At 38.2% G+C, this 25,904-nt stretch overlaps 1 protein-coding gene across 1 annotated transcript in view; it reads left to right on the top strand.

The window, feature by feature from the left end:
- The window catches only part of LOC126092032 (solute carrier family 22 member 1-like), a 248,150-nt gene that overhangs the window by 155,296 nt on the left and 66,950 nt on the right, over positions 1-25,904 (top strand). The window contains exons 4-6 of the mRNA XM_049907429.1: positions 4,997-5,100; positions 11,668-11,822; positions 19,628-19,826. Coding sequence (XP_049763386.1) covers positions 4,997-5,100; positions 11,668-11,822; positions 19,628-19,826 — 458 coding nt within the window. The remainder of the gene's footprint in view (positions 1-4,996; positions 5,101-11,667; positions 11,823-19,627; positions 19,827-25,904) is intronic.

The raw sequence follows: 25,904 nt of genomic DNA, 5'->3' as shown, positions 1-25,904 counted from the left end.
ACATTTTCAATAAATTGCCAGCAATCATTAAAAACTTGGTTTCAGATAAAGCATGGTTTACACAGAGTTTGAAAGATTTTTTTATAGGCAACTCCTTCTGCTCTATTAGATGAACACCTTAACAGAGACTGTTAAGCCAGCTTAAGTAAAAATGTCTGTTGGATTTCAGTTTTGATAGCACTTTGTCACAACAGTCAAGATTAGGTATTTTGTGTATGATAAATTTATTAATAGTGCACAACAATGTTTCATTCTGATATTGTGTTAATTCTGTAAACATTAGCTGTTCCAGTTTACCACATTTTATTCACCTATTTCAACAATCTCGTGACAAATAATCAGGGTGAGACTGTTAAGCCAGCTTAAGTAAAAATGTCTGTTGGATTTCAGTTTTGATAGCACTTTGTCACAACAGTCCAGATTAGGTATTTTGTGTATGATAAATTTATTAATAGTGCACAACAATGTTTCATTCTGATATTGTGTTAATTCTGTAAACATTAGCTGTTCCAGTTTGCCACATTTTATTCACCTATTTCAACAATCTCGTGACAAATAATCAGGGTAATAAGTCGTATATTCAAATGTTTTGTGTTTCTATGTTATACTTCCTGACATGTTTCACATCCAAGAGAATCACCTAATTTTTTGGGTCTATGAAACAAAAAGTGAATCTAATCTAATCTAATCTGCTCTCTGAGACCCTCAGAAAACTGAAAGCACGAATTCGAAGAGTATGCCCACACATGGGGCACCCTCTCCTTCATGATGACAATGCCAGACCACACATGAGTGATGCAACATCTGCAACAACCTGGTGCCTTTGGTTCACTGCAAGTCAGTATCCTCCATTCACTCCTGACTTGGCCCCACTTGGCAGTGCAAACAGAGATGAGGCTATGGTTCCCATCAACAAAGCTTAACAGTCTACAGTGATGGTATCAACAAACTGGTCTCTCATTGGAGAAATGTGTTGGTCGTGAGGGTGTCTGTGTTGAGAAATAAATATGTAGACGTGAAGAACAAAGATGTAGCATGTTAATAAAGTTTGTTTTGTTTAAAAGGCTGTAAGAGTTTACACATAAAAAATTCAGAGGCATTACTTTTCAGTTCACCCTTGAATAACTTGACTCCTCTCACATTTCTGAAGGCTCTTCTTCATGGTGGAAGTATGACTAAATGACAGAAAAAAACTTTTATATACTAATATGCCATGTCAAGCAGTCTCATTTCTTTTGTCTTGATGTAGTATATTTTTTATTGGTTTTAGAAAACTTTTATGCAATGATTGTTGCATTTATGTACATATTTGCATGTACACTAATTTAGCGATTCTGCAATTAGTAATGAACATTAGTCTGGCTAGACAGCAAAATGTTGGTGAATGTGTGCATTTATTCATCAGTTGTGCTGCTTGCCTACTATGCACAGGTCTGTGAGCCAAGTGCAGTGTGTCTGGCTATTTACATTGTCGAGGCAGTCCAACCAATTTACCCATGCCGGTACTCAAAGACATAATGACAAAGCAGTATTATGTTTACAGATTAGATTAATATAATTCTACCACTGAATGTAGAACGTTGGAGTTTGATCAGATTCCAACGATTCTGACCTTATTAATTGTATCATTATTATGTGGTACCACAGTATTGTAATAACTTCTAGGATGAGTCTCACTTATTTTTCTGTTTTGAGGCTAAGTTCAATTTTCTTACCTCTTTCATGTGGCCAGTGCTTGTGTTTGAATAATATCAATTGAGTTTTAGAGCTACTTGGCTTTATCATTCATAGGTTCATCTAACTTTTCACTTTGGTGGTGTAGCATGGGGCTAACTCTTTGGCAAATTTTGTTCCCACATCACCTCATCAGTGAAGGAAATTTGACCAATTTGCATTGTATATATGATTTTCAGTGTTCTTGAATGAGGTACATATCTCTTCCCTGCATTAATCTTCACCTCTAAGACATTGTGGGCTCTTTGTATGTCAGGAGCTGCATGTCAAATTTATAAAATCAAAATGAAGTGGCCAAAACAGTAGAATACTTTAAAAATTTTGTTTGTTGCACCCCAAACTGGTGCAGGTTCAGGACCTAAAGCTTGACATAACATTGACTTGCCAAGGCTGCTACCACTGTTGCTTGTATACCTTGTAGTGATCATAGTAAGAGAACATACATTGTTTTAAACAGGCTTGTAAAAGTTTACAGTTAAAATTTGTTCAGTTTTAGAGAAGAGGTTACAGAATTTAGTTCTATATTTTGTTACAAAATTTATACAATATTTAACATACCAAAATATTATGGTCATTATGTCCAAATTACATGAAATACCTTTCTACAGCAATGTCTGGATTACTTTTCTTAATAACTTTTTTAATGCAAATTTGATTGTGATACTAACATGAATCCTGCATCTTTATGAATAGCTGCATAATAATTGCTATCAGTTTTCTGCATAGGAATTTTGTAGATCATAGTTCAGATATTTGTTTACAGTGGTTTTTACATATTTTCTGTTACTGATTAGATATCATAAAACATTTATTATACTCCATCTTAGTTACACTTTTGTATTCCAGTTTCATCAATACAGAAAATTAACAATATTACAATGCATAGTTATAGCATAACATAACCTTGCATAGAGTATGTAACATAACATTGAATATATTAAAACAATCAGAATCGCAGTTTTCATTAAATGTCTCCAAATTCTTCTACTTTACATACTGCACCTCAGGCAACTATTACTGTTGAAGAATAACAATGTCAGGAGGGAGACAGCAAACTTAATGTAACATAATGAATAAAATTTTTTTAATACAAAAACTTTCAGTTCATAGACCACAATTTTCATTATACAATTAAATCATGATGACTGGTTTTGGTTGCTTTTTCTTCAGATTGCCAAATCATAAAAATGAGTTGAATATGCACTGAAAAATATCATCAGCAGCAACTGTCATGCAGTGACATGCATTATGTGCCAACAAAACTAGGACTGTGCACAGTTAAAAGTTTCATGAAGTGTTAGCCAGATTGTAAACAAAAATCTTGAAAGATTTGGGCAATAAAGGAAAAAACTGGCCAGTTGCATAAGTAAACTTGGCATCAAATATCTAGTATATGCAATTGTACAGCAATACTATAGTGAGAAAAAAGAGACGGTGGATGCTTTTCTCACTATAATGTCTGCTATACAATTGAATGTAATGGGTGTTTGATAAAATTTCTACTTATACAACTGACCATTTTTCTTCTTCATTACCTTCATCTTGTAAGATTATGGTTTACAACCTGACTTGGTCTTAATGAAGTTTTCAACTACATACTGTCAAACAATGGAAAGCTGAGGTAGGAGTATCAACAGTATTATGAAAAGGCTAGATTACTACTAAATTTTAAAGATGACATCTTGGTTAAAGACAGGCACAATGAAAAGACCCAGGTTCAAGAGCTGCCCTATCCACCTACCCAGCACTTCCTATTCCAGGTCTGTCAATGGCTTATCCTACCCCATCAGAGGCTGGACTACCTGTGAAAGCAGCCATGTCATATACCAGCTCTCCTACATTCATTGCACAGCTTTTTTGTATTGGTGTGACTAACAATCAACTGTCCACCAGGATGAATGGCCAATGCCAAACTGCAACCAAGAACAAAGTGGATCACTCTGTTACACAGAATATTGCTTCACAGCCTGGCCACCAGCTTTTCTGAACTGTGCAGACTGGGAGTTATCCTTACAACACATTCTCCGCTCTCGATATTATCCTGGCCTCAACCTACAGTAACCTACTGTTCCCACACCCTCCACCCAACAGTTTCTGCCCTCTGTCTTCTATACCTTCAACCAGTTCACATCCCCCCCCCCCCCCCTCTCCCTCAGCACACAGCCTCCTGATGACACTGTGCCTGGCAGCCTTGCCTGGCTTCTGTCTAGTCCCTGTGCTCTCTACCAGACAGTGCTAACTCCTCTTCTGTCACCCATACCCTACTATCCCTCTCCCTTCCCCACCCCACTCTGGATTGCTGCTGCCCCTAGATGAGACACCATTGCCCTCTGGCCAGAAAGGCCAGAGATAGAGGTCATGTGTGTGTGTGAGGTGTGCTTGCTTGTGTGAATGTGTGTGCATTTTCTTTTCTGAAGAAGGCTCTGGCCGAAGCTAAATGTGTAACAATCTTGTTGTGCTTGTGCACAACTCAATAAGTCACCTTTATGGAGACTATCAATCTATCTTTCCATAATTTTGTTTTAAGTACATATTGTCCTAGCCTTCTTGGCCCATAATATGAATGTATGTCATTGCATAACTGTTGCTAATGATGATGTTTTTCAGTGCATGTTCAACTCATTTTTATGAGCTGAATGATGTGAAGATTACTGTAGCAATCAGCTGAAACTAGGCATCACACTTTAATTGTACAATGAAAATTTGCAGTGCAGGCAGTAAAAGATTTTTGTATTAAAAAATTTTTATTTGGTAAACTATTACTCCATTTGAGAAATACTTCTGCAGATTGTCCCAGTGCACACTTGCAGCACTATTTATTCCTTTGACTTTTCTAGAAGTGCTGTCACACAAGGAGTATCTAAAAGAACAGTCGATAACCTACCAACTTGTTATGATGTTGATTTGTTACAGTACACACCTTACTATTGTTGTTTTGAGTACAGCAATAAGTGGCATAGCATTGGCAAAGAGTGTTCATATATCAGCAGTAGAGTCTCTGACCACTGTCACAGTGACGAATCATGCAGTATTAATGAGAATGTTGATATTAAATATAGATGAATTTGATGATGAGAGCACATAAGGTGCTGACTAGTAATTCTATCAGTTTTTTGCTTACCAATATTTAAATTAAATATTGTATTATGTATATTCTTCCATATAATTTCTTTGCCAGTGTATTTTATAGTTAGTTCCAAACAAAATGTGATGTAACAAGGCTGCAAGATTCTCCTCTCTTACATACGTCTGCTTGTTTCAGTACAACTGGGTGTGTGCAGATCAATGGAAACCTACTGTCATTAAAACTACTTACTGGTTGAGTGCTGCTGGAGGTAGTGTCATATGGATGATAATTGGAAACAGGTAGCATCTCATAATCAACTTATTATTTTTATTACTTTGCTTTATGTATAGTTTTGTGCAAATTATAATTTTCCTCCTGAGATTAGGCATTAGAGAGCCCTAGTCCCAAATCATATGTTATATAGAATCAAATCACTGTACTCAACAACCTTCAAAATTGAAGTTAATAGCTTCGTTTCAGTAGAATATAAGGTATCCAATATATTGCCAGATTAAGGCAACACCAGCCTTAGCTTGTGGTGCCCAGCTGATAGGGGTACCAGAGATGCCAAAACTTTTAAGATTTCTATACTGAACATATCACAATTAGTGGTGGCCATTTGGGGCACCAAGCTGAGAGTGTCACGAGTGGTGCCCAAGTGTAAGACCTGTATATAAGGCAAAAGTGTGCCAAACAATAACTCGTTTGTGCAGAAAAATGTTCTCAAACTGGCCCAGCCCACTCAGTTACAAGTACATGCAAAATCGGGAGATTCATGACTTCTGTGCCCACCGTAGTAGCAAAGAGCACAAGGCAGAAAGTTACTAACCTTGCAAAGAGATGGATGAATATCAGTTACATTATGTTTTCATCATGTTGATATATATGACACAATACTGTCAATGAAGTGTCAGCTAGTTTGTGAATTATTTTTGTTGATATAGATTCCTCAAGAAGTTACATTATTCAAGCTGGACTACCATGCTGTCTCAAAATTCTATGGTTTTAACGATTTATCCTTTATAGAAATTCATCCAAAGTTGGAGAAGGGTTATAAGAAGGCTGTTCCTTCATTTCCAAAGTTTAAAAAAACAATGGCCTCAGTCCAACTGTGGCCCAGCTTCTCCTGAAGATGATACATGGGATGACATTCCAAACTAGCTTTCACACATGAAAATATCATTTAATTTCACAATATAGTATTGGAGAACTGTTAATTAAGGATGTATGAAATAGCTGAAAAAAGAGAATGGTACATCTCATAAGAAGAATTAATTCTGGGGAACCTATGAGCAAAGTGGGTCCACACCTGAAAATATCAATTCATTTCACAATATAGTATTGGAGTACTGTTGATCAGGGATGTATGAAGAAGCCGAAGGAAGAGAAAGGTACATTTTATAAGATTGATTGTTTGATTTGATGGAGGGGACCAAACAGTGAGGTCATCAGTCCCATCGGATTAGGGAAGGATAGGGAAGGAAGTAGGCTGTGCTCTTTCAAAGGAACCATCCCAGCATTTGCCTGAAGTGATTTAGAGAAATCTTGGAAAACCTGAATCTGGACAGCTGGATGCAGGTTTGAACTATTGTTCTCCTGAATGTGAGTCCAGCATGCTAACCACTGCGCCACCTTGCTCGGTACATTTAATAAGAAGAATTAATTCTGACAAACCTATGAGCAACGCAGGGGCCACATTTGTCAAGTGATGATCAAAAGCAAATTCAGATCCTGAATGAAAGGGGAGGAGATATCTGGACTGCAATGGAAAAAATCATCATCCCTCAGGAGAATGTAACTGCCCACTAATGTGCATTGCCAATAGAAAACTGTGCGATCGGAAGTGTGAACTGCTGCAACATCTGTTCTGTTCAGTATATTGGGTACTCTGTCACCTTCAATTTATTCTATAAGTAAATAAATTTGTAGCTCGAAAATGTTTTTGGCTCCAATGAAGAATTTATGGCATGCATAAGCAGAAAGTTTTTAGACTTAGACTCACACTCCAAGAATGTCATGTTCAGGAAAAATAACTGACAATGTCCTGTAATCTAAGGGAGGACTGCATTGGAAAATACATGCATTTTAACCTATGAAACATAGACTTCACTACCAGGAAAAAAGTTTTGCTTTGCCCTTCTACAGAGGCAAAAGAAATTCATACCCCATATCTGGAAATAGAGGCAGTGAAATCCTTAACTGGTGATGAGAAACAAGCACATAATAAGTGAAATAGTATTCACAGGATGAATAACAAATATACAGAAACAAATCTGAAAGTTCATCAATGATGTTCTAGTGCTTAGGCGACCCGAAGCAATGTGAAGTTGGATTGAAAAATCACACCTCTCTCACATCAGTTTACTTACTTTATCTGCACAGCCCATCTTCTTCTCTGGATAGCTGTCTCCATCGATCTCTGAAGAATACAGCTGGTTAACGGAATTTATCAGACACACTCTCTCTCTCTCTCTCTCTCTCTCTCTCTCTCTCTCTCTCTCTTTCTCTCTCTACTCATGAGATAAGTAGATACTCGCAGAATACTTTTAGTTCAGGCTTGATATATTTTAACTTCCACAAATAACAAATTCATTCCTTCTCACATAAGTATTAGAATACTTGCAAGTCAACTGACTAGTCTTGTGTTAGACTCGATTAAAACATCTACAATATATTTAGTTCAACAATCACATAATATATGAACTGTCTTGGCTCTAGTGAGTCCAATATGTGAAGTTTAATTAACAATGTTTCAACTGTTCTTCTTTTTTCTTATTATGATAGTCAACAATATAAAACACTATAAGATACATAAAGAGATGGAACTGATCCCCCATGGTACACAAAACAAGTCTGAACGCTGTTGCAGAGGCAACGGAAAAAGCATGCGAAGTTCAGAAGAACGCGAAATCCCAAAGATTGGCTAAAATTTACAGACGCGCGAAATTTGTCACGGACTTCAATGCGAGATGCCTTTAATAGGTTCCACAATGAAACATTGTCTCCAAATTTGGTAGAAAATCCAAAGACATTTTCGTCGTATGTAAGGTACACAAGCGGCAAGACGCAGTCAATACCTTCGCTGCGCAGGGCCGATGGTACTGTTACTGACGACTGTGCCACTAAAGCGGAGTTATTGAACGCAGTTTTCTGAAATTCCTTCACCAGGGAAGACGAATGGAATATTCCAGAATTTGAAACATGAACAGCTGCTAGCATGAGTTTCTTAGAAGTAGATACCTTAGAGGTTGCGAAGCAACTCAAATCGCTTGATACAGGCAAGTCTTCAGGTCCAAATTGTATACCGATAAGTTTCCTTTCAGATTACGCTGATACAATAGCTCGCTACTTAGCAATCATATACAACCGCTCGCTCACCGATAGATCTGTACCTACAGATTGGAAAATTGCGCAGGTCGCACCAGTGTTTAAGAGGGGTAGTAGGAGTAATCCATCGAACTACAGACCTATATCATTGACGTCGGTTTGCAGTAGGGTTTTGGAGCATATACTGTATTCTAACATTATGAATCACCTCTAAGGGAATCAGCATGGTTTCAGAAAACATCGTTCTTGTGCAACGCAGCTAGCTCTTTATTTGCACGAAGTAATGGTCACTATCAACAGGGGATCTCAGGTTGATTCCGTATTTCTGGATTTCCAGAAAGCTTTTGACACTGTTCCTCACAAGCGACTCCTAATCAAGCTGCGAGCCTATGGGGTATCGTCTGTTGTGCCACGGGATTTGTGATTTCCTGTCAGGAAGGTTACAGTTCGTAGTAATAGATGGCAAATCATCGAGTAAATCTGAAGTGATATCAGGTGTTCCCCAGGGAAGTGTCCTGGGACCTCTGCTGTTCCTGAGCTTTATAGATGACCTGGGTGACAGTCTGAGCAGTTCTCTTAGGTTGTTCGCAGATGATACTGTAATTTACCATCTAGTAAGGTCATCTGAAGACCAGTATCAGTTGCAAAGTGATTTAGAAAAGATTGCTGTATGGTGTGGCAGGTGGCAGTTGACGCTAAATAACAAAAAGTGTGAGGTGATCCACATGAGTTCCAAAAGAAATCCGTTGGAATTCGATTACTCGATAAATAGTACAATTCTCAAGGCTGTCAATTCAACTAAGTACCTGGGTGTTAAAATTATGAACAACTTCGGTTGGAAAGACCACATAGATAATATTGTGGGGAAGGTGAGCCAAAGGTTGCGTTTCATTGGCAGGACACTTAAAGAGACAGCTTACACTACACTCGTTCGTCCGCTGTTACAATATTGCTGCGCGGTGTGGGATCCTTACCAGGTGGGATTGACGGAGGACATCGAAAGGGTGCAAAAAAGGGCAGCTCGTTTTGTATTATCACATAATAGGGGAGAGAGTGTGGCAGATATGATACGCGAGTTGGTATAGAAGTCACTAAAGCAAAGACGTTTCTCGTCGTGACGAGATCTATTTACGAAATTTCAGTCACCAACTTTCTCTTCCGAATGCAAAAATATTTTGTTGAGCCCAACCTACATAGGTAGGAATGATCATCAAAATAAAATAAGAGAAATCAGAGCTCAAACAGAAAGGTTTGGGTGTTCATTTTTCCCGCGCGCTGTTCGGGACTGGAATGGTAGAGAAATAGCATGATTGTGGCTCGATGAACCCTCTGCCAAGCACTTAAATGTGAATTGCAGAGTAGTCATGTAGATGTAGATGTAGAACACTCCTTGTTCTTCCAACACGGCTTCTGTGACGTGAGTGGCAAACACTTGTTGATGCTGTTGGACCATCGCGTCTACCTTGTGCTCATGACTCCTTTCCAGCCTGCACACACAAATGTGTGTCACGCAGTATGTACATTCTATCACACTTATTTTTAAAATATCATGTGTTCGCAATGGTAGAAGGACAAGTGGTCCTAGAATTTATGCGAAAATTCTCGAATCACGACAAGGTCATTCAACACAAGAAGTATGAAATTATCATCATCTCAAACTGAAAATTGTGCAATCACATATCATTTAATCCTTATGAATATGATTCAAATATATATGTGAAGTATGCTGAATATGTTTACAAACTATTCGTCTCATTCCAGTTAATTAATAACAATAAAACTCACGGGAATTATGAAAAAGAGCTTCTCAGATACATTTAGATTTACAGCCTTGTTATTAGCTGTGTTAGTGTTAATCCAAAAAAACTCAATTGTGACATTTAAAAAAGTGTCAAAAGACAAAATGAATGTATTGTTAAAAAAGTGTTATTTGTTATGATTTAAATGGTAACAGGTACAATTGGAAAAAATTAATTTCACACATGAAAATATCATTTAATTTCACAACATAGTGTTGGAGAACTGTTAATTAAGGATGTATAAAGTAGCTGAAAAAAGAGAATGGTACATCTCATAAGAAGAATTAATTCTGACAAACCTAATGACCTAAGTGGGTCCACACATGAAAATATCATTTAATTTCACAATAAAGTATTGGAGAACTGTTGATCAAGGATGTATGAAGAAGCTGAAGGAAGAGAAAGATACATTTTATAAGACTGGTTGTTTGATTTGAGGGAGGGGACCAAACAGTGAGGTCATCAGTCCTATTGGATTAGGGGAGAATGGGAAGGAAGTAGGCTGTGCCCTTTCAAAGGAACCATCCCAGCATTTGCCTGAAGTGATTTAGAGAAATCTTGGAAAACCTAAATCTGGATGACTGGATGCAGGTTTGAACCATTGTCCTCCAGTGTGCTAACCACTGCGCCACCTTGCTCGGTAGTTCTGATGAACCTATGAGCAAAGCAGGTGCCACATTTGGCTGTAAGATGAACGTAAGGATATGTAACACTCATTTTTAAACACTTATTTTCATTTTTCTGCATAAAAAGTACTGTCCATGACATTATGTCTTCTCCATTATTTTATGAAATTTTACATTAAGGTAAATATTGCCACTGTCTTTTTAACTGTAGGGCTAATAATTATTTATATTTACTTCATTTTTGTCTAAAACTTATTTTTTACAGGCCTCTGTAATGAAATTTTGGTGCACACTCATTGGGCACAATCATCTCAGAATTTCTTCTCCCATATTGCTCCTCACTTGTGTCTCACTCTCCAAAGTATGTTAAATAACCAGACTGTGGTTCCAGTAGCAGATTGTATGGATCTCAGAACTAACTAAACGTGACGTGCGGTGATTTTGGAAACATCAGTTTCACTTGTGACATGAATGACTAATATTTTCTCCAGATAACAGCTAAATTAATTTTCTTTCTAAAGTTATAACATACATTCATCTCCCTGGAAATTCCTTCTAACTGATTAATCTCTACAAAACACTGACAGATACTTCAGACAACACATTAGTCTTCTATCCCCCCCCCCCCCCTCCTGGCCACTGCAGAGTCCTCTATTTCTCTCGTCTTCCTTCTCACCTCCCCCCCATCCCCACCAACCACCTTACATCACTTCTATACCCCCCCCCCCCCACTACCCATCCTTGCTGAGTTGCTTGTGTGTGTGTGTGTGTGTGTGTGTGTGTGTGTGTGTGTGTGTGTGTGTGTGTGTGTGTGTGTGTCTAGATATGTTAAAAAGAGTGCAATAGCTTAATAATCTTAATAATTTTGAGAAGTCCAATTTTAAATGTACCTGTCCACTACACATTGCCTTCTATATGTGGCGAATAGTAATCTATCCTAATTCATAATGTTTTTTAGACATCATCTAATTTATTTCTTGCTGGCTTACTGTACATAAGATTATTGGAATATCAAGTATAGAAATAAGAATTTTCTGGTTTATCCTTCTCATACTGTTTATTCCTTTTGTCCAAACATTTCTGCAGATACTGTTACTAAAGTATTATGTTCCAGGTACAGCAAATGTTTTTCACTGGTATTTAGTCTGGGTGTTTTGTTGTTTGGTAGTATTTTGACAATGATTTGTACAGCCTTCTCAACAGTTTTGTTTGCCTGGATAATCTTGGGATGCTGTCAGATGGCTGTTATGTGCCTGCCTATCTCAACAGGTAAGCAACAATTTTTTTGCGCTTTGCAGCATATGATACATTTGCATACAGAAATACTATTTACAATCTTTGATAAGATAGAAGCAACATACATTCCAGTGAGAAAACTGGAACATGTGGGATGGCATGCAAATTTGGAAATGGTTAAAGTCAATGAACCTTGACATTTAGGAGGTCATGTCCTTTAGCTGGTAGAGCAGGAGGCAGAGAAAGGTGTGAGTGACAAAGGAGACACTGTTGAGAATTTGAAAAAGCATAAAAATATGATAAGATAGAAAAAGAGAAAAATTTTGAAACTAAGTCAGAAGTAGAAAAGTGTAAAACAGAGCAGTTGCATTGCACAAATATCTGTAAATGGGCATTACATTTTTTTCTCTGCATGAATTAGAGGGTTACACATCCTTTTGCAGATGCCATCAAAAGGAGGGAAGAAAGGAAGACTGTGGTTTAATGTCCCACTGTGCAAAGCTTGTTACAGGCAGAGCACAAGTTTGGATTGGAGAATGATAGTGATGGAAATTGGCTATGTCCTTCTCAATGTAAACACAGTACCTTTAAAAATAAGTAAACAGCAGAAAACTAATCTGTATGGCTTGATGAGGACTTGAACTGCCATCCTGCTACATATAAGTCCACTGTCTCTCAGCAGCACCACCTAGCTCTGTCTCAAAAGGAGGAGTGGGGAGATTCAAAGATGTGGGGTGGGTCAAGGAACATTAACAAAAGATCTATACACTTTATTATCAACTGATTAATACCAGTTGTGCTTATGTTAGCTAAAATTATTTCAATCAATTGGCAGATGGGCCACAACTATTTAAAAAAAATGGCTTCTCCCTCAGTTAAGTGAAGTAACCAATGTTTGTCTCTCATTGAAAGCTTAATGTTGACATGAATACAGGGGTATTTTTCATGGGAAACACTTACTTTCTGTGTTACAGCAGGATATCTCTTTACAAAATACTATTTGTCACACAGTTTTTCATGAGCATTACTAATTGTTACGGAGCTAGCAGGAATTGTCACTGCTTAAATCTAGAGTCAGTTATTTTGCACAAGGAGTAGTTAATGAGACATGTTTTTACTTTTCTTAAGAATCGGTATGGATTTCCAATTTCTTGCTTTATTTTTGCACTGAGATATATGGTTTCACTTTAGGAGAAAAGTCTACATGATAATTACATTTGTGTCTTGTATCATGACTGTACAAATTCCCTCTTCTCATGTTCTCAGAAATTTTAGAGAAAGTAGCTATATCAGAATATTGATCCACCTTTCTAACAATAGCCTTTTAATAACCTCTCAGTTTGGCTTTCATCAAGAATATTGAACCCATTTCTTGACAATAACCATTAACAAAGTTTGAGTTTGGCTTTTGTCAAGGATACACTTTAGAGAAAGCAGTACATGGTCCCATGAACTCAGTTCTAGTACAACTAAACAAAATGTTGACTTTTCTATGGTCCTGTCAAGGTCTTCCACTGTACAGATCATAAAATTTTACTAAAGAAATTTAAAAAATTTGGTAAGCCCTTACATGGATAGTCATATCTCAACACTAGAAAACATAGACTCACATTAATAAATGAAGGAACAGTATTCAGAGTGATGTCACACAAAGTTTGGTGGTTGTTCTATATCTGTTCTTGATCTACACTGATAACACTGTTTGACATGGGTTCTATTTCTGATATTAAAGTATGTCCTTCTAGACCATTTTACCATGGGAAATTCAAATATGTAAACAAAATATCGTTGTCAGGGATACTTTTTATGTAATATGTATATATATGTATATTCACAATTCATGGCAAACAGACAGATGTTATAGAGAAATACGGGTATGTTGCCGCATCCACTAGTGATAGAACATGTTAATTTCTTGTGCAACAGCAGGTGGGAAGGATCAGACATCATTAGGTTATCCCCCGCCACACCTATGTGATTAAGACCACCTGAAACATCTCATTCACTTGAACGGCGACAGCCGGTCGCTGCCTCAGCAGTAAAGCTTCACGCCTCCTAGGGGCAGCTGCATCGAGTTTACAACAGTGGTGTTAGCCGCAATTTGTGTCAGTCTTAACGAGTGGATGTTTTGGCTGACAAGTAACTGTCTGTCAAATTTCCGAGCATGGTTGAATTTTTTAGTTCCTGTGTGTAAACTGATTGAGCCTGGTGGTGAAGGTAAAACGACTGCTTGTTTTTACACATCAGCGTTCCTCTAGTTCCCTACTATTAATTTAATACAGGTGTATTACCAAAGTGGTTTTTCTAAATTTGCAGAAATGCCACGTCTTCGTGGATGTCGATATAAGCCGGACAACTTCTGCTACATCTGTGGGAAGTTCACTTTTGCCAGAAATAGGAAGAAAATTTCTTCAGTCATAAAGAAAGCATACAAACATTACTTTGGAGTAGAGATAGGAGACCAAGATAAAGAATGGGCACCACATATCTGTTGTGCTACATGTTACTGCAAACTAATTGTGTGGTGGAAAGGTAAAGAGAATGTGGCGTTGTTTGCTGTTCCCTTGGTGTGGAGGGAGCCTAAGGACCATGTTACTGATTGTTATTTCTGTCTAACAAAAATTCAGGGTTTTACAAACAAAAAGTCGAAGAGGCACATTGTTTACCCAGATCTGCCTTCAGCGAGAATGCCAGTGCAGCATTCCGACAACCTCCCAGTACCTTCAAGAGCTCGAGGTCAAATTCCGAGTGACAGTGAAATAAGTAGTACTGAAGAAATCACAGATGATGATTCTTTATATCGCTGCACAAGTGAGTCATTGCCATATTTGTTAACACAGGCAGATTTAAATGATTTAGTACGTGATCTAGGACTAAGTAAACAAAAGATGCAGCTGCTTGGTTCAAGATTACAAGAGTATAATCTACTGCACCAAAGTACTAAAATCAGTGTGTTCAGGCACAGAGAACATGCCTTTATTTCTTATTTTTCAACTGACGAAGCACTGACATTTTGCAATGACGTTGCTGGCCTGATGAAAGTGCTGAACTTCACTTGTATTTCACAGGAGTGGAGACTTTTCATAGATGCATCGAAAACAAGTCTGAAGGGTGTTTTGCTCCATAACGGAAATAAAATACCCTCTGTTCCAGTAGCTTACGCTAGTTTGACAAAAGATAATTACGAATTCGTACAAAGGATGCTAAATTCATTAAAATACAATGAACACAAATCGAAAACATGTGCAGATTTCAAGGTAATTGCTATGGTACTGGGAATGCAACAAGGCTACACAAAGTATGCCTGTTTTCTTTGCGAGTGGGATAGTCGAGACCGAAATTCTCACTACGTGAAAAAGAAATGGCCTAGGCGAAGATGGAAAGTTGGCGAAAAGAATGTACAAGGTGGAAATCAGGTAGCTCCTGAATATATACTACTTCCACCGCTTCACATCAAACTTGGCCTGATGAAACAGTTCGTGAAGGCCATGGATCCAACAGGCTGTGGGTTTGCATATCTAGCTACCAAATTCCCCCGTCTTTCAGCTGCAAAAATAAAGGAAGGTGTATTTGTGGGCCCACAAATCAGGGAGCTGCAGAAAGATCCAAATTTTTAAGCATATTTAACTCATAATACAAAAACCGCATGCGACTGTTTCAAGATGGTGTCGGAAAACTTCCTCGGAAGAAGAAGAGCTACTAACTACAAAGCAATGGTGAAGGATATGATCAAAGCATATCAGGATTTGGGGTGCAATATGTCTTTGAAGGTACATATGATGAACTCTCATCTGGACTACTTCACAGAGAGTTGTAGGCAACAGAATAGTTAAAACATGCTTGAAACTGGGTTACAGGAAACAACATAATTCTTAATCTTACAAAAACACATGTTCTACAATTCTAGGCAAATAAAAATAGTGGAAGTATAAATCAGTGGGCACATATGAAATTAAATTACATGTGTTACAATCCTAGGCACCCTGATGGACAGCATACTCATTTACTCATGTGGCACAAGTATGTATACAAGTTAATCAAACAGTTCAGTTAGGCCTGCTTTTCACTTAGAAATTTCTCTCATTGTATTGACCTGTACATGAAATTACTAGTGCAGCTAAGGTTAAAAATAATCAAAATATCCACGGGTGCACTGCCGGTCTATAGTGTCCAATGGGCACTATAGACCGGCAGCACACCCGTGGATATTTTGATTATCAAATACGCCGGGAGAAACTCAAGAATCACAAGGTTAAAAATGATAAAGTTGATAACCTGGAACTTTGGAAATTTTAGATTCACGTGCCAATATTTACTCCTAATGGCATTTGTAGTTAATATGAGGAGAAAGAGTAAATTTAAGATGAACTGTTATATTTACAACTATAAGCCTAGATATTTATAGCTATAAGACTAGAAGTAAAGATGATTTCCATGAGGTCTTTGGATCCCTACATGAGGTTGAAAGTGCCATTTAGTATTCTGATATAGTGGAATGTGACAGATAGCTAGCAAACATCAGGTGCAAAGTAGGAAATCTACAGACAATGCTACCTTGAAGTCCATGGCAGAGGATACTAAAAAAAATCTGGAGATTATGCATTCATCATCATAAATAGAGCTGCACCCCAAAGGAACCGGGTGGGTATGTTGCACACCGCTTGCTGCACTATGAACATTATGACACTTGCCACTCACACCTTCGCTGTGTCATGCCCGACTTACCTCATGTCAGCATTGTTGAATGTGTGCCCCTACAGACTGGAAGCAAATCATTTTTGTGATGATTCCTGCTTCTGTATTGGAGGTGACAACCACAGTGTCTGTGTCTGGAGGTGAAGTGGAGAGTGCCACAAAGAGTGGTTTGTGGTCTCTCATCACACGCCACACCAGGGGTGTAATGGTGTTAAGAGTGATATCTTATGATTCCCATTCACAGCTAGTGTTCCTAATGGGCCCCTTGCAGCTGCATGGTAAATGCATACTCATAGCTGTGATGTTCATGAATGCCCATGTGCATGCCCTATTCCTACAGGCCAACTCTCTTCCTCATACTGCTGACAACTCCTGAGCATGCCTTTTAGTTGTGGATACTTTATTGTGACCAGCCGCATTGCTCGGTCTATCCCCAATTGACAATGTGTGGGGTGCCATAATGTGTGCCATCATGAGTACACCTCCAACCACCAATCTATGGGATCTGCACACTCAGGTGCAAGTGGTGTGGGATGGAGTATCACAGGACTAAATACCAGACCTGTGTAACTTTATGCCATGCTGCCTGGACCCATAATTTACAACAATGGGGAAGCACCATACTAGCTTGTACATTTTTTGGCTTTGTAGTGCAGTACATGTTGGTCGTTCAAAGTTGAAAGTGTAATCATTTCATATGCATGGTACCATCTATCTCCCTGCCAAAAATTAATGTAGTCTACCTTGTCTTCTGGGTTCAGCTCATTTTATGAGTGTAGTTAAAAAGTACCTCGTTAGTCATTTGCCAGAAAATCTGACACTGTGAGGTATATTCTGGTTAACATTAATGTTTATAAACAACAGGTTTGAACTTTTAACAATGCAGGAAAAAATAGACTGCTACTTACTGTAAAGACATGTCAAGTTGCAGACAGGCACAATTAAAAGACGCTCACGTTTAGCTTCCGGCCACAGCTTCATCAATAAAGACACACACACACATACGAGCAACCACACATCACACGACCACCAAATCCAGCATCTCAGGCCGGAATGCAACAGCATGTGAGATGCAATGAGCAATCTGGAGGGGATGGGGAAGGGGAAGGGAAACGGGTAGTAGTATACAGATGGGGAGAGAGACAAACACTGTCTGGTGGAATGTGCAGGGACTAGACTGCCAACAGGTGCAGTGTCAGGGGTTTATGGGGCAGGGAGGCGGGAGAAAAAGGAACAAAAAAGGGGAGGAGTGGGGAAAGATGGGCAGATATGTTGGCAGAGGGCTGCAAATAAACAGGATGGGAGACAAGAATGGGAAGGGGATGATAGGACAGAGGGAGTGGAAACTGTTGGTTGGAGGGAGTGGGAACAGTGTGTTACCATAGGTTGAGACCAGGATGATTAGGGGAGTGGAGAATGTGTTGTAAGGATAACTCCCATCTGCACAATTCAGAAAAGCTGGTGGTGGAAGGAAGGAAGCAGCCATTGAAACCAAGTGTGTTATGTTCAGCTGCATGTTGTAGATTTGCTCTTGGCCACAGTTTGGCAGTCGCCGTTCATCCTCGTAGAAATTCAGTTGCTATTCATACCAATATAAAAAGCTGTGTAATGACTGCAACAGAGTTGGTAAATGATGTCGCTGCTTTCACAGATGGCCCCAGCCCCTGATGGGGTAGGACTGGAATGGAATAGGAAGTGCTGGGTGGGTGGACTGGGCAGATTTTGCATCTGTGTCTTCCACAGGGATATGATCCTTGTGGCAAGGGGTTGAGATTGGGAGTGGAATAGGGATGGACTAGGATGTTGTGGAGGTCAGATGGGCGACTGAACACCACTTTAGGAGGGGTGGGAAGTATCTTGTGTAGAATATCCTTCATTTCAGGTCATGGTAATAGGTAAGCAAAGCCCTGGCAAAGGATGTGGTTCAGTTGTTCCAATCTGGGGTGGTACTGGGTGACGAAGGGGACATTCCTTTGTGGCTGGCTTTTGGGGGTGATGGGAGTATTGGGGTTGTGAGGGGAAATGGCATGGGAGATCTGTTTGTGGACTACATTTGAGGGGATAGTGCCAGTCAATGAAGGCCTTGGTGAGACCCTCAGCATACTGAGCAAGGCAGTTTTTTTCACAGCAGATACACCGTCCCTTGGTAGCCAGGCTGTATGAGAGAGATGAGAGCTGTCAAAATGCAGGTACTTTTGGTGGTTGGTGGGTTTAATGTGGGCAGAGGTGCAGATGGAGCCATCATCTACATCTACGTCTCCATATACAGGATGTTTCACAGTGAACCTGAACCAGATTAGTGTTTTGGTGCTTTGGGAGGCTAGGAAGATCTCCTCTACATGACCCATAAAAAGGTTGACATAGGAGGGTGCCATGCAGGTGCCTATGGCTGTACCACGGATTTGTTTATATACTTTCCCTTCAAATGAGAAGTAGTTGTGGGCTAGGATAAAGTTAGTAAGGTGCATGAGGAATGAAGTAGTGAGTTTGGTGTCTGAAGGACATTGAGAAAGGTAGTGTTCAATAGCAGTAAGACCATGGGCATGAAGGATGTTGGTGTATAGGGAGCTGGCGTCAACAGTGACGAGTAGGGATCCAGAACATCTCAGCTTTTCCCATTACTGACAGCTTGATCACCCTCCCTAAAATCAGTGAAGATGCATAAATGTGAAGTATGAAGCAGCAGATAAAAATAGCAGCTGTGTGCTTGAATATCATCTACATCTACGTCTCCCTATACAGGATGTTTCACAGTAGATAATGTTTTGATGAGTAACAGTGTGCCATTTGGGTGTAAAATAAGTCTGAAGATCAGATCAGCTACAGATCTCCCACTTAACTCTCATTTGTGGTTCTTACATTCAGTTACTTATTATGTGAATAAAACAGAAATATATTCCCAGCCATTTCCAAACACTCTATTTACAGCTCACTAAAGCTGTTTCTTTTTTTTTTTTCTTCATACAGATATTTTTGCTGTCTTTATTAAATGCTTTATTCCAAATTTCTGTTGGACAAGAAATTAAGCACTCACTGTGAACTGTTATCAGGTTCAGTAAACAATCATGTGATACACCTAATGACTCCATTAGAAATTCGTACCCTTAATATCTGAAAATATTCATCTGAATTTTTGCTTTCAGTGAAAGAGTTTTCATCTTCTAAAACAAACTGCACACTATACCATGTAGCAGTTTATTTAACAATATGGCAGTTATCACACATAGCATCACTGCTTGTATTTTTTGGTGTCTCACCATTGCTGACCAGCTGGTGGTGGCTTGCTGCAGTGCTCCCACCTCTTAGTACTGCTTCCCTTCTGCTCTCAGTATGGTGTACATGGTGAGTCTTACAAGATGTGACATGATCAATTATTAATTTTTGCTATAAAGAAGTTAATTTGCATGAAATCTAAGTGCCAAAAAATCCAAAATATCGCATTAAACATTATGGCAATATTTACATCTGCACCTCTAAGTTCATGATCATGAAGAATTTAGAGTACATGGACTCATACTTTATTTTCTTTGTTATTTTGTGACATAGAATCTTTTGGTATGCACCATAATATCTCTAAGTCAATCAATGTGAGCTTTATGACAGTTATGTAGCAAATAATAATTTAATTGTTTAGTACTCTGTGAACTCAGATGTCCAGAAGTTTCATATTCACACTACTTTTACAGCAGAGTTTCCCCAATGCATTTTGTTTACCACTCACAAATACATTTGGGAAGTGTCGCATAGGCACTGAACTCATGTTTTGTATGTAGATGCAACTCATACACTAGACATCAGTAAAGCACATTTCAGTTGTCCATTCTAACTGGTTCATAACCAAATGTCAGTTTCACATAATCCATCCAAGTGGCAGCATAGTGCTTGGCAGAATAAGAGAAGTACATTCTGCTCTATAGTATTTGTGTGTGAGTGTTATAGTGAACAATAAGTGAACATTTTGTATTTGTTTTTGTATTGTTCACTGTGAGGATTGATGCAAACAAGGTGTTAGAGGTTTTCCACCAAACTGAATTACTGTCTTTATCACGTGAAGTATGTGGAGAGGAAAGTGATACTGTACACTATCTTCAGATTAATCAAGAAGCTTGAAAGAGCCACTACCACTGAGATCCTGGAGAATGAAGAACCGGTGAAAACACCTTCTAAGAACCTTACTTATGGGGGAACCAATATACGACCCTTTACTGATGCTGTTACTAATGACTGTTGTTTTTGAGTATGTCAAGAAGCAAATTCCAGCAAAAAATGAAGGCTGGTCACTGAAAACAATTATGCATCACTCCACAAGGATCAAGAGCAGGAACTATCTATCTCATTATCAGAGATATTATGAATAACAAGGAACAAAATGTGAGAAACAGAAGGTCATATTGGAGTACATTTGGTCTACTTTTCAATAGGCAAGAGCTTATTCCATGTCTGTGATGATGTTGATACAAGGCAGTTGGCATGCCCAAAAGCTAGAGCACTTGTACTGATGGATTTCAAAGCTGGATCTCCCTGGGTGTGGAATTTGAAGGCAGTTCACAAGATCACGAGTCACAAAGTTACACAGTTTGTAATGTACGAACATGCTCAAGCATAAGAAGAGATACAGAATTCTGTGATTGCATCTGGAGTTGAATTCATAGACCCTATTGTTCCTAATTATGAACGCTGAAATTTTAAATACTGTCCACTCTGTATTTAATTATGAAATTCACAGAGACTGCACACTATCTAGCATAAGGGAACAAGACACGATTGTCAGGGTGCAATCAGCATCTGGAATATCACATTCGTATCTAATTCAGCCAACTATTTCCATGGAAGGTAGACTTCTTTCTCCACTACTCACTGTCTTCTGTGTTGTGTGTGCAGGAAGAAGTAAACTGATTTCCAAAGGCTTCCAAATCAGGCAAAGTGGACATATTCTTGACAATGAGGGGATAACTGTCTCCCTTTCTATGTTGGAACATAATGTCTGATTCTGTATTCATTTTCATTCCATCAACAGGATCTGTTCATAATTCCAGATCAACACATAAAGGCAACAACCATTCCCACCATGTGCAATGTCCTTTGTTCAAGTTTTTGAATGTATACTTTTTTGCCAATGGAAAGTTTGCTCAACAACATTGATACTGAGCTCCACAGTCATAAAGCTGTAATTGACCTTCATGTGCTTACCCATAATCAGTTCAATGTCCTCATACTCAACAAAATGATCACACATGCCTGGAAGAAAGCTATGTTCCCAGTTGAATGCTCCTTACAATGTTATATGGAATATGGAAGACTGAAGTTGCTCAACACCCAATGTTACAGCTGCATCATTTATCCAATGCACTAAGTACTGATTACACCTGACATTTACATCATAATTAACTTTATTTCAATATCAGTGAGACACATCATGAATTTTCCTTTTCAGTTAAAGCAAAATCACGTATTTGTTCACTTGGTACTGTGGTTTAATGTCAGTTTCTTAATATTTTTGTGTTTTATGTTTCTGTAACCTGTCTTTTGTTTGATTAGTAGTACAAAATGAACTGCCAAACTGTCTATGAGAAAGATCATAAAAGAATATAGCTATAGCCACTGAACACAACAAATATGACATAGAGACTAAAAACAATCATATCAATAATTGCTTAAGTAAACACTACACAAAATAGGCCAATAATACTGTATTTAGCTCAACACAATGAGAAGTGCTTCTAAGGCCAAAACACACTGAACTGGACTTCCTGATTAGTTTATCACTGTGCTTGAAGGAAGCACTGTTCTACTTAGAATATGAAAAGAATCATTTTAACTTGTTATTGAGTTGGACACCAAGGAATTTTACGCAGTGTGTTTCATTCAGTGTATGGTCAGTATATCCTTTGTCCACCCTTCTCCTTGCTACAGGTGTGTCTCTCCTATACTAGATTCTGAGTGCCCTGCCATTCCTCTTTAACACTCCCTGCTGACTCCTCCCTCCTCCTCATAGATGAACTGGAAGCCAAGATAGTACCATGCACTTTCACTTGTATATCTGTCAGTCAAGGATAATAAATATTTTGCTCCTGAAAGTATGGAGTGGACAGCAATCCTGTCACATAATTTAATTGTTTTACCAACTGAACTTTTCTTTTGATACAATTCCAAAAATGGTTTTGTCATTTGTACTTTATGGTTGTGCTGAATATAGTTACAGGCACTTTGTCAGATAATCAGAATTTATTATATACATGAGGACTAACACCAACAAAGTAATATTTCATTTCATCTGGAAACATAATTATTAAGTCTGGTATTTTGCAGACATAAAAACTGTTTGAAGGAAGCACTGTTCTACTTATAATATGAAAAGAATCAAATGACAAGTGCACAGATTTCTAAAAAGAAACCCTTTGAGTGTGAGGTCGCAAAAGGTCAATGATGTTTATGGCATTCGACACCGCGCATATTGTCTACCATGCAACCACAATATTGGCTCCCAGTGACAACAGGGGATGGGACTTGAGGTATCCAATGGTGAACACAGAACAAGGCTATGGAGTGCAGCTGTACTGTTTAGACAATAGCACTAAACAGTACTACAGTGCCAGTGGTGCTGATACAAAGCAGAATAAAGGCAATGATAAACAAGGCAAACATTGCATTATATCTACAACAATAGTTGTTGCAGTTGGCATTTTGTCAGAAAGGAACCCAAGGAATTTTGCAGAGCGAGAAAGAAGTGGCAGATGAAATACTATTATTTCTGCAAAATGAGCCAGTGGACTGTGTGCTGTCATATGTGCTCGGCTGGAACCCAAGCAATTTTGCAGAGTGAGAAAGAAGTGGCAGATGAAATACTAGCATTTCTACAAAATGAATCAGTGGACTGTGTGCTGTCATATGTGCCCGGTTGTGCAGACAATGTACATGAGGAGTACAATGATCACAATTCATTTTCAGCAAGTGAAAGTGATATTGAAACAATTGTTGAGCCATGCAGTGCATCATCCTTGTTAGAAAGAGATGTCAGCACTCCATCAACTGCCAACAATTGATGGTTGGAGTGCTGACATCACAACTGCAGATAGTCTGCGTAAACCAGTTATGTTGGCTACTGGTGCAGTGTGTATATGGATTGTGATAACTCCTTAAGCATCAACTGAGGCCTGAGGACTGTGCATTGAAGCGCCAGAACTGGTAGCTACACAATGAATAACATCAAAAGGATGGCTGTAGGCATTTCATTTTCTTACAATAGTGAATAGCTGTGGTCCCCAAAACCTCCAGTCAATAGGATGGACATATAAAAAAATATAACAAGAGTAATTTTTAATCAGGATTCAGAAATTAATATTCCACCAATTTTGACATCCCTTTTGACATTTACAAAATGCTGGTAACACAAGACATATATTTTAACAATATGGTGTTTGAAACAAATAGACATGCAGCGCGGAAACTCTCCAAAATGCCAGGCAAAAAAAGATCTCGATTAGCCAATTGTGCTGATGCTATTGATGAAGAAATAGGTAAGTTTATTGGCATAATGCTAATTATAGGGTTAAATGAGGCCCCAGAAATTTCACTTTATTGGTCAAAGAATGCACTGTATAAGAATAAAGTTATAAAAGCTATTATGCCTCACGATCAATTTCTAGAAACGTAAATGACAAGACTTACAAGGTACAGTTGTAGTTGGACATCTGCAGAGTAATTTTCAAAATGCTTTAACCCATGGGAGAGATGTGGTAATTGATGAATCTATGATTTCTTGGAGAGGAGGATTGATTTTTAGGCACTATGTCCACAACAAGTCTCACAGGTATGGCATAAAACTGTACAAAATTTGTACAGAGAAATGCTACACTTTTGCCTTGCGTATCTATCAAGGGGAAGACAATGTACTGTAAGGTCCAGGTCACACTGAGGCTATCACTATGAAAGTGTAAGAACCTCTTCTCGTAAAAGGTTACATTCTTTACACTAAGAATTTCTATACAAGCATTTCTCTAGTGCATAAGTTGTTAAATAAAAATATGCTTCTCTGGGGAACAATTCATTCAAATATACCAGGACTTCCCAAGGATATTGCGGAGAAGCTAGAAAGGGGGAAATATGTGGAACAGAGAACAATAATGGAGTTAAAATTTTTAACTGGTTGGATGAAAGGAGAGTTCTAATGATTTCAACTGTTCCTGGATATGCTGATGTTTTAGAGAACACCAGGAAAAAGAACAGAAAAGAAGAAATTATAATGAAACCAAAGGCTGTGTTGCAGTTTAAAAAAAGTTGCTGATCTCAGTGACCAGATGCTTTTGTATTATTCACCATTTATAAAGAGTATATTGGTTCCTCCTGCTTTTGTTTTCTCTGTTTGTTGATTGTCCTCACTGCCGATGTATTGCATTGCTACACTGGCTGAAGAAATGGGTTGTGCATTCTGACACTGAGTACTGTAAATTATGTAGCCGACAGGTGCACAGTTGTGTTTCACAGTACTTTAATTTCACTGTTCACAACCCCCCCCCCCCCCATTAATACACAGTTATATGGCCAGTGCACTATTGTTTAAACTTTCCATAAGCCTCATTAATAGTTATCAGGTGAGCCATCCACATACTGCTATAATAGTTTACTGTTGAACATCTACGACCAGTAAAACCTAACCACAAAGTCCACAGTTCTTGCAGAATATTCAGGTACATATGGAGCAGACCTTATCATTGTTTTTACACATGGCCTAATTGTTTAACACTTATTACACTGTTAATTTGAAGCATTGTTGTTGTTCTAACCAGCACAGGTTACTTGTCTAAAACTCGGCCATGGACTGACTGTCTCGTGACCAAAAATCAGGCCATTGTATATCATCACAGTAATAGGTACTGAAATTACGCATTGTTTGAAGTTAAATTTACAGAAATTACAATTAAAACTTAACCCATTAAATTAACTGAATACATCAAAACGTTGGTTCTTTTTAGCAGTTTCTTCTACTGCAAGAGTTAGGCTGAACGATTTGTTTAAATCATGAAAATAATAAATATGCAAACAATACTTTTGACAAAACTGTTAATTACTATGGAATTAATGAAGGGATGGTTTTGCTAACATGTTTTCAAATAGATCCAAATAGATGCTTTAAGATTACTAGCATTTCGTCTTCCAAATGTTTACAATTAGTACAGAATTTATATTTGTTTATCAGTCAACAATAGAATTTAAGTTATGAAACAATGACTGATTTCATCCTATATAATAAAGGATACTAAATAGGAATAGTCAAAATAAATTAGAAAATCAATTACATGTCTAAAACTAACCACAAAATTAGATCTAGTTTTATATTCATTAAAAACTGAGGGACAATCTATCTCTTTTATGAAAACACAGATTATACTGACATATGTTAATGTTAATTAAGTCAAAATT

The sequence above is a fragment of the Schistocerca cancellata genome, chromosome 7 (assembly GCF_023864275.1).
Source record: "Schistocerca cancellata isolate TAMUIC-IGC-003103 chromosome 7, iqSchCanc2.1, whole genome shotgun sequence".
In the NCBI taxonomy this organism is placed as follows: Eukaryota; Metazoa; Arthropoda; class Insecta; order Orthoptera; family Acrididae; genus Schistocerca; species Schistocerca cancellata.
The sequence above is the reverse complement of the archived record's forward strand: the minus strand, read 5'-3'. Positions and strand labels throughout refer to the sequence as shown.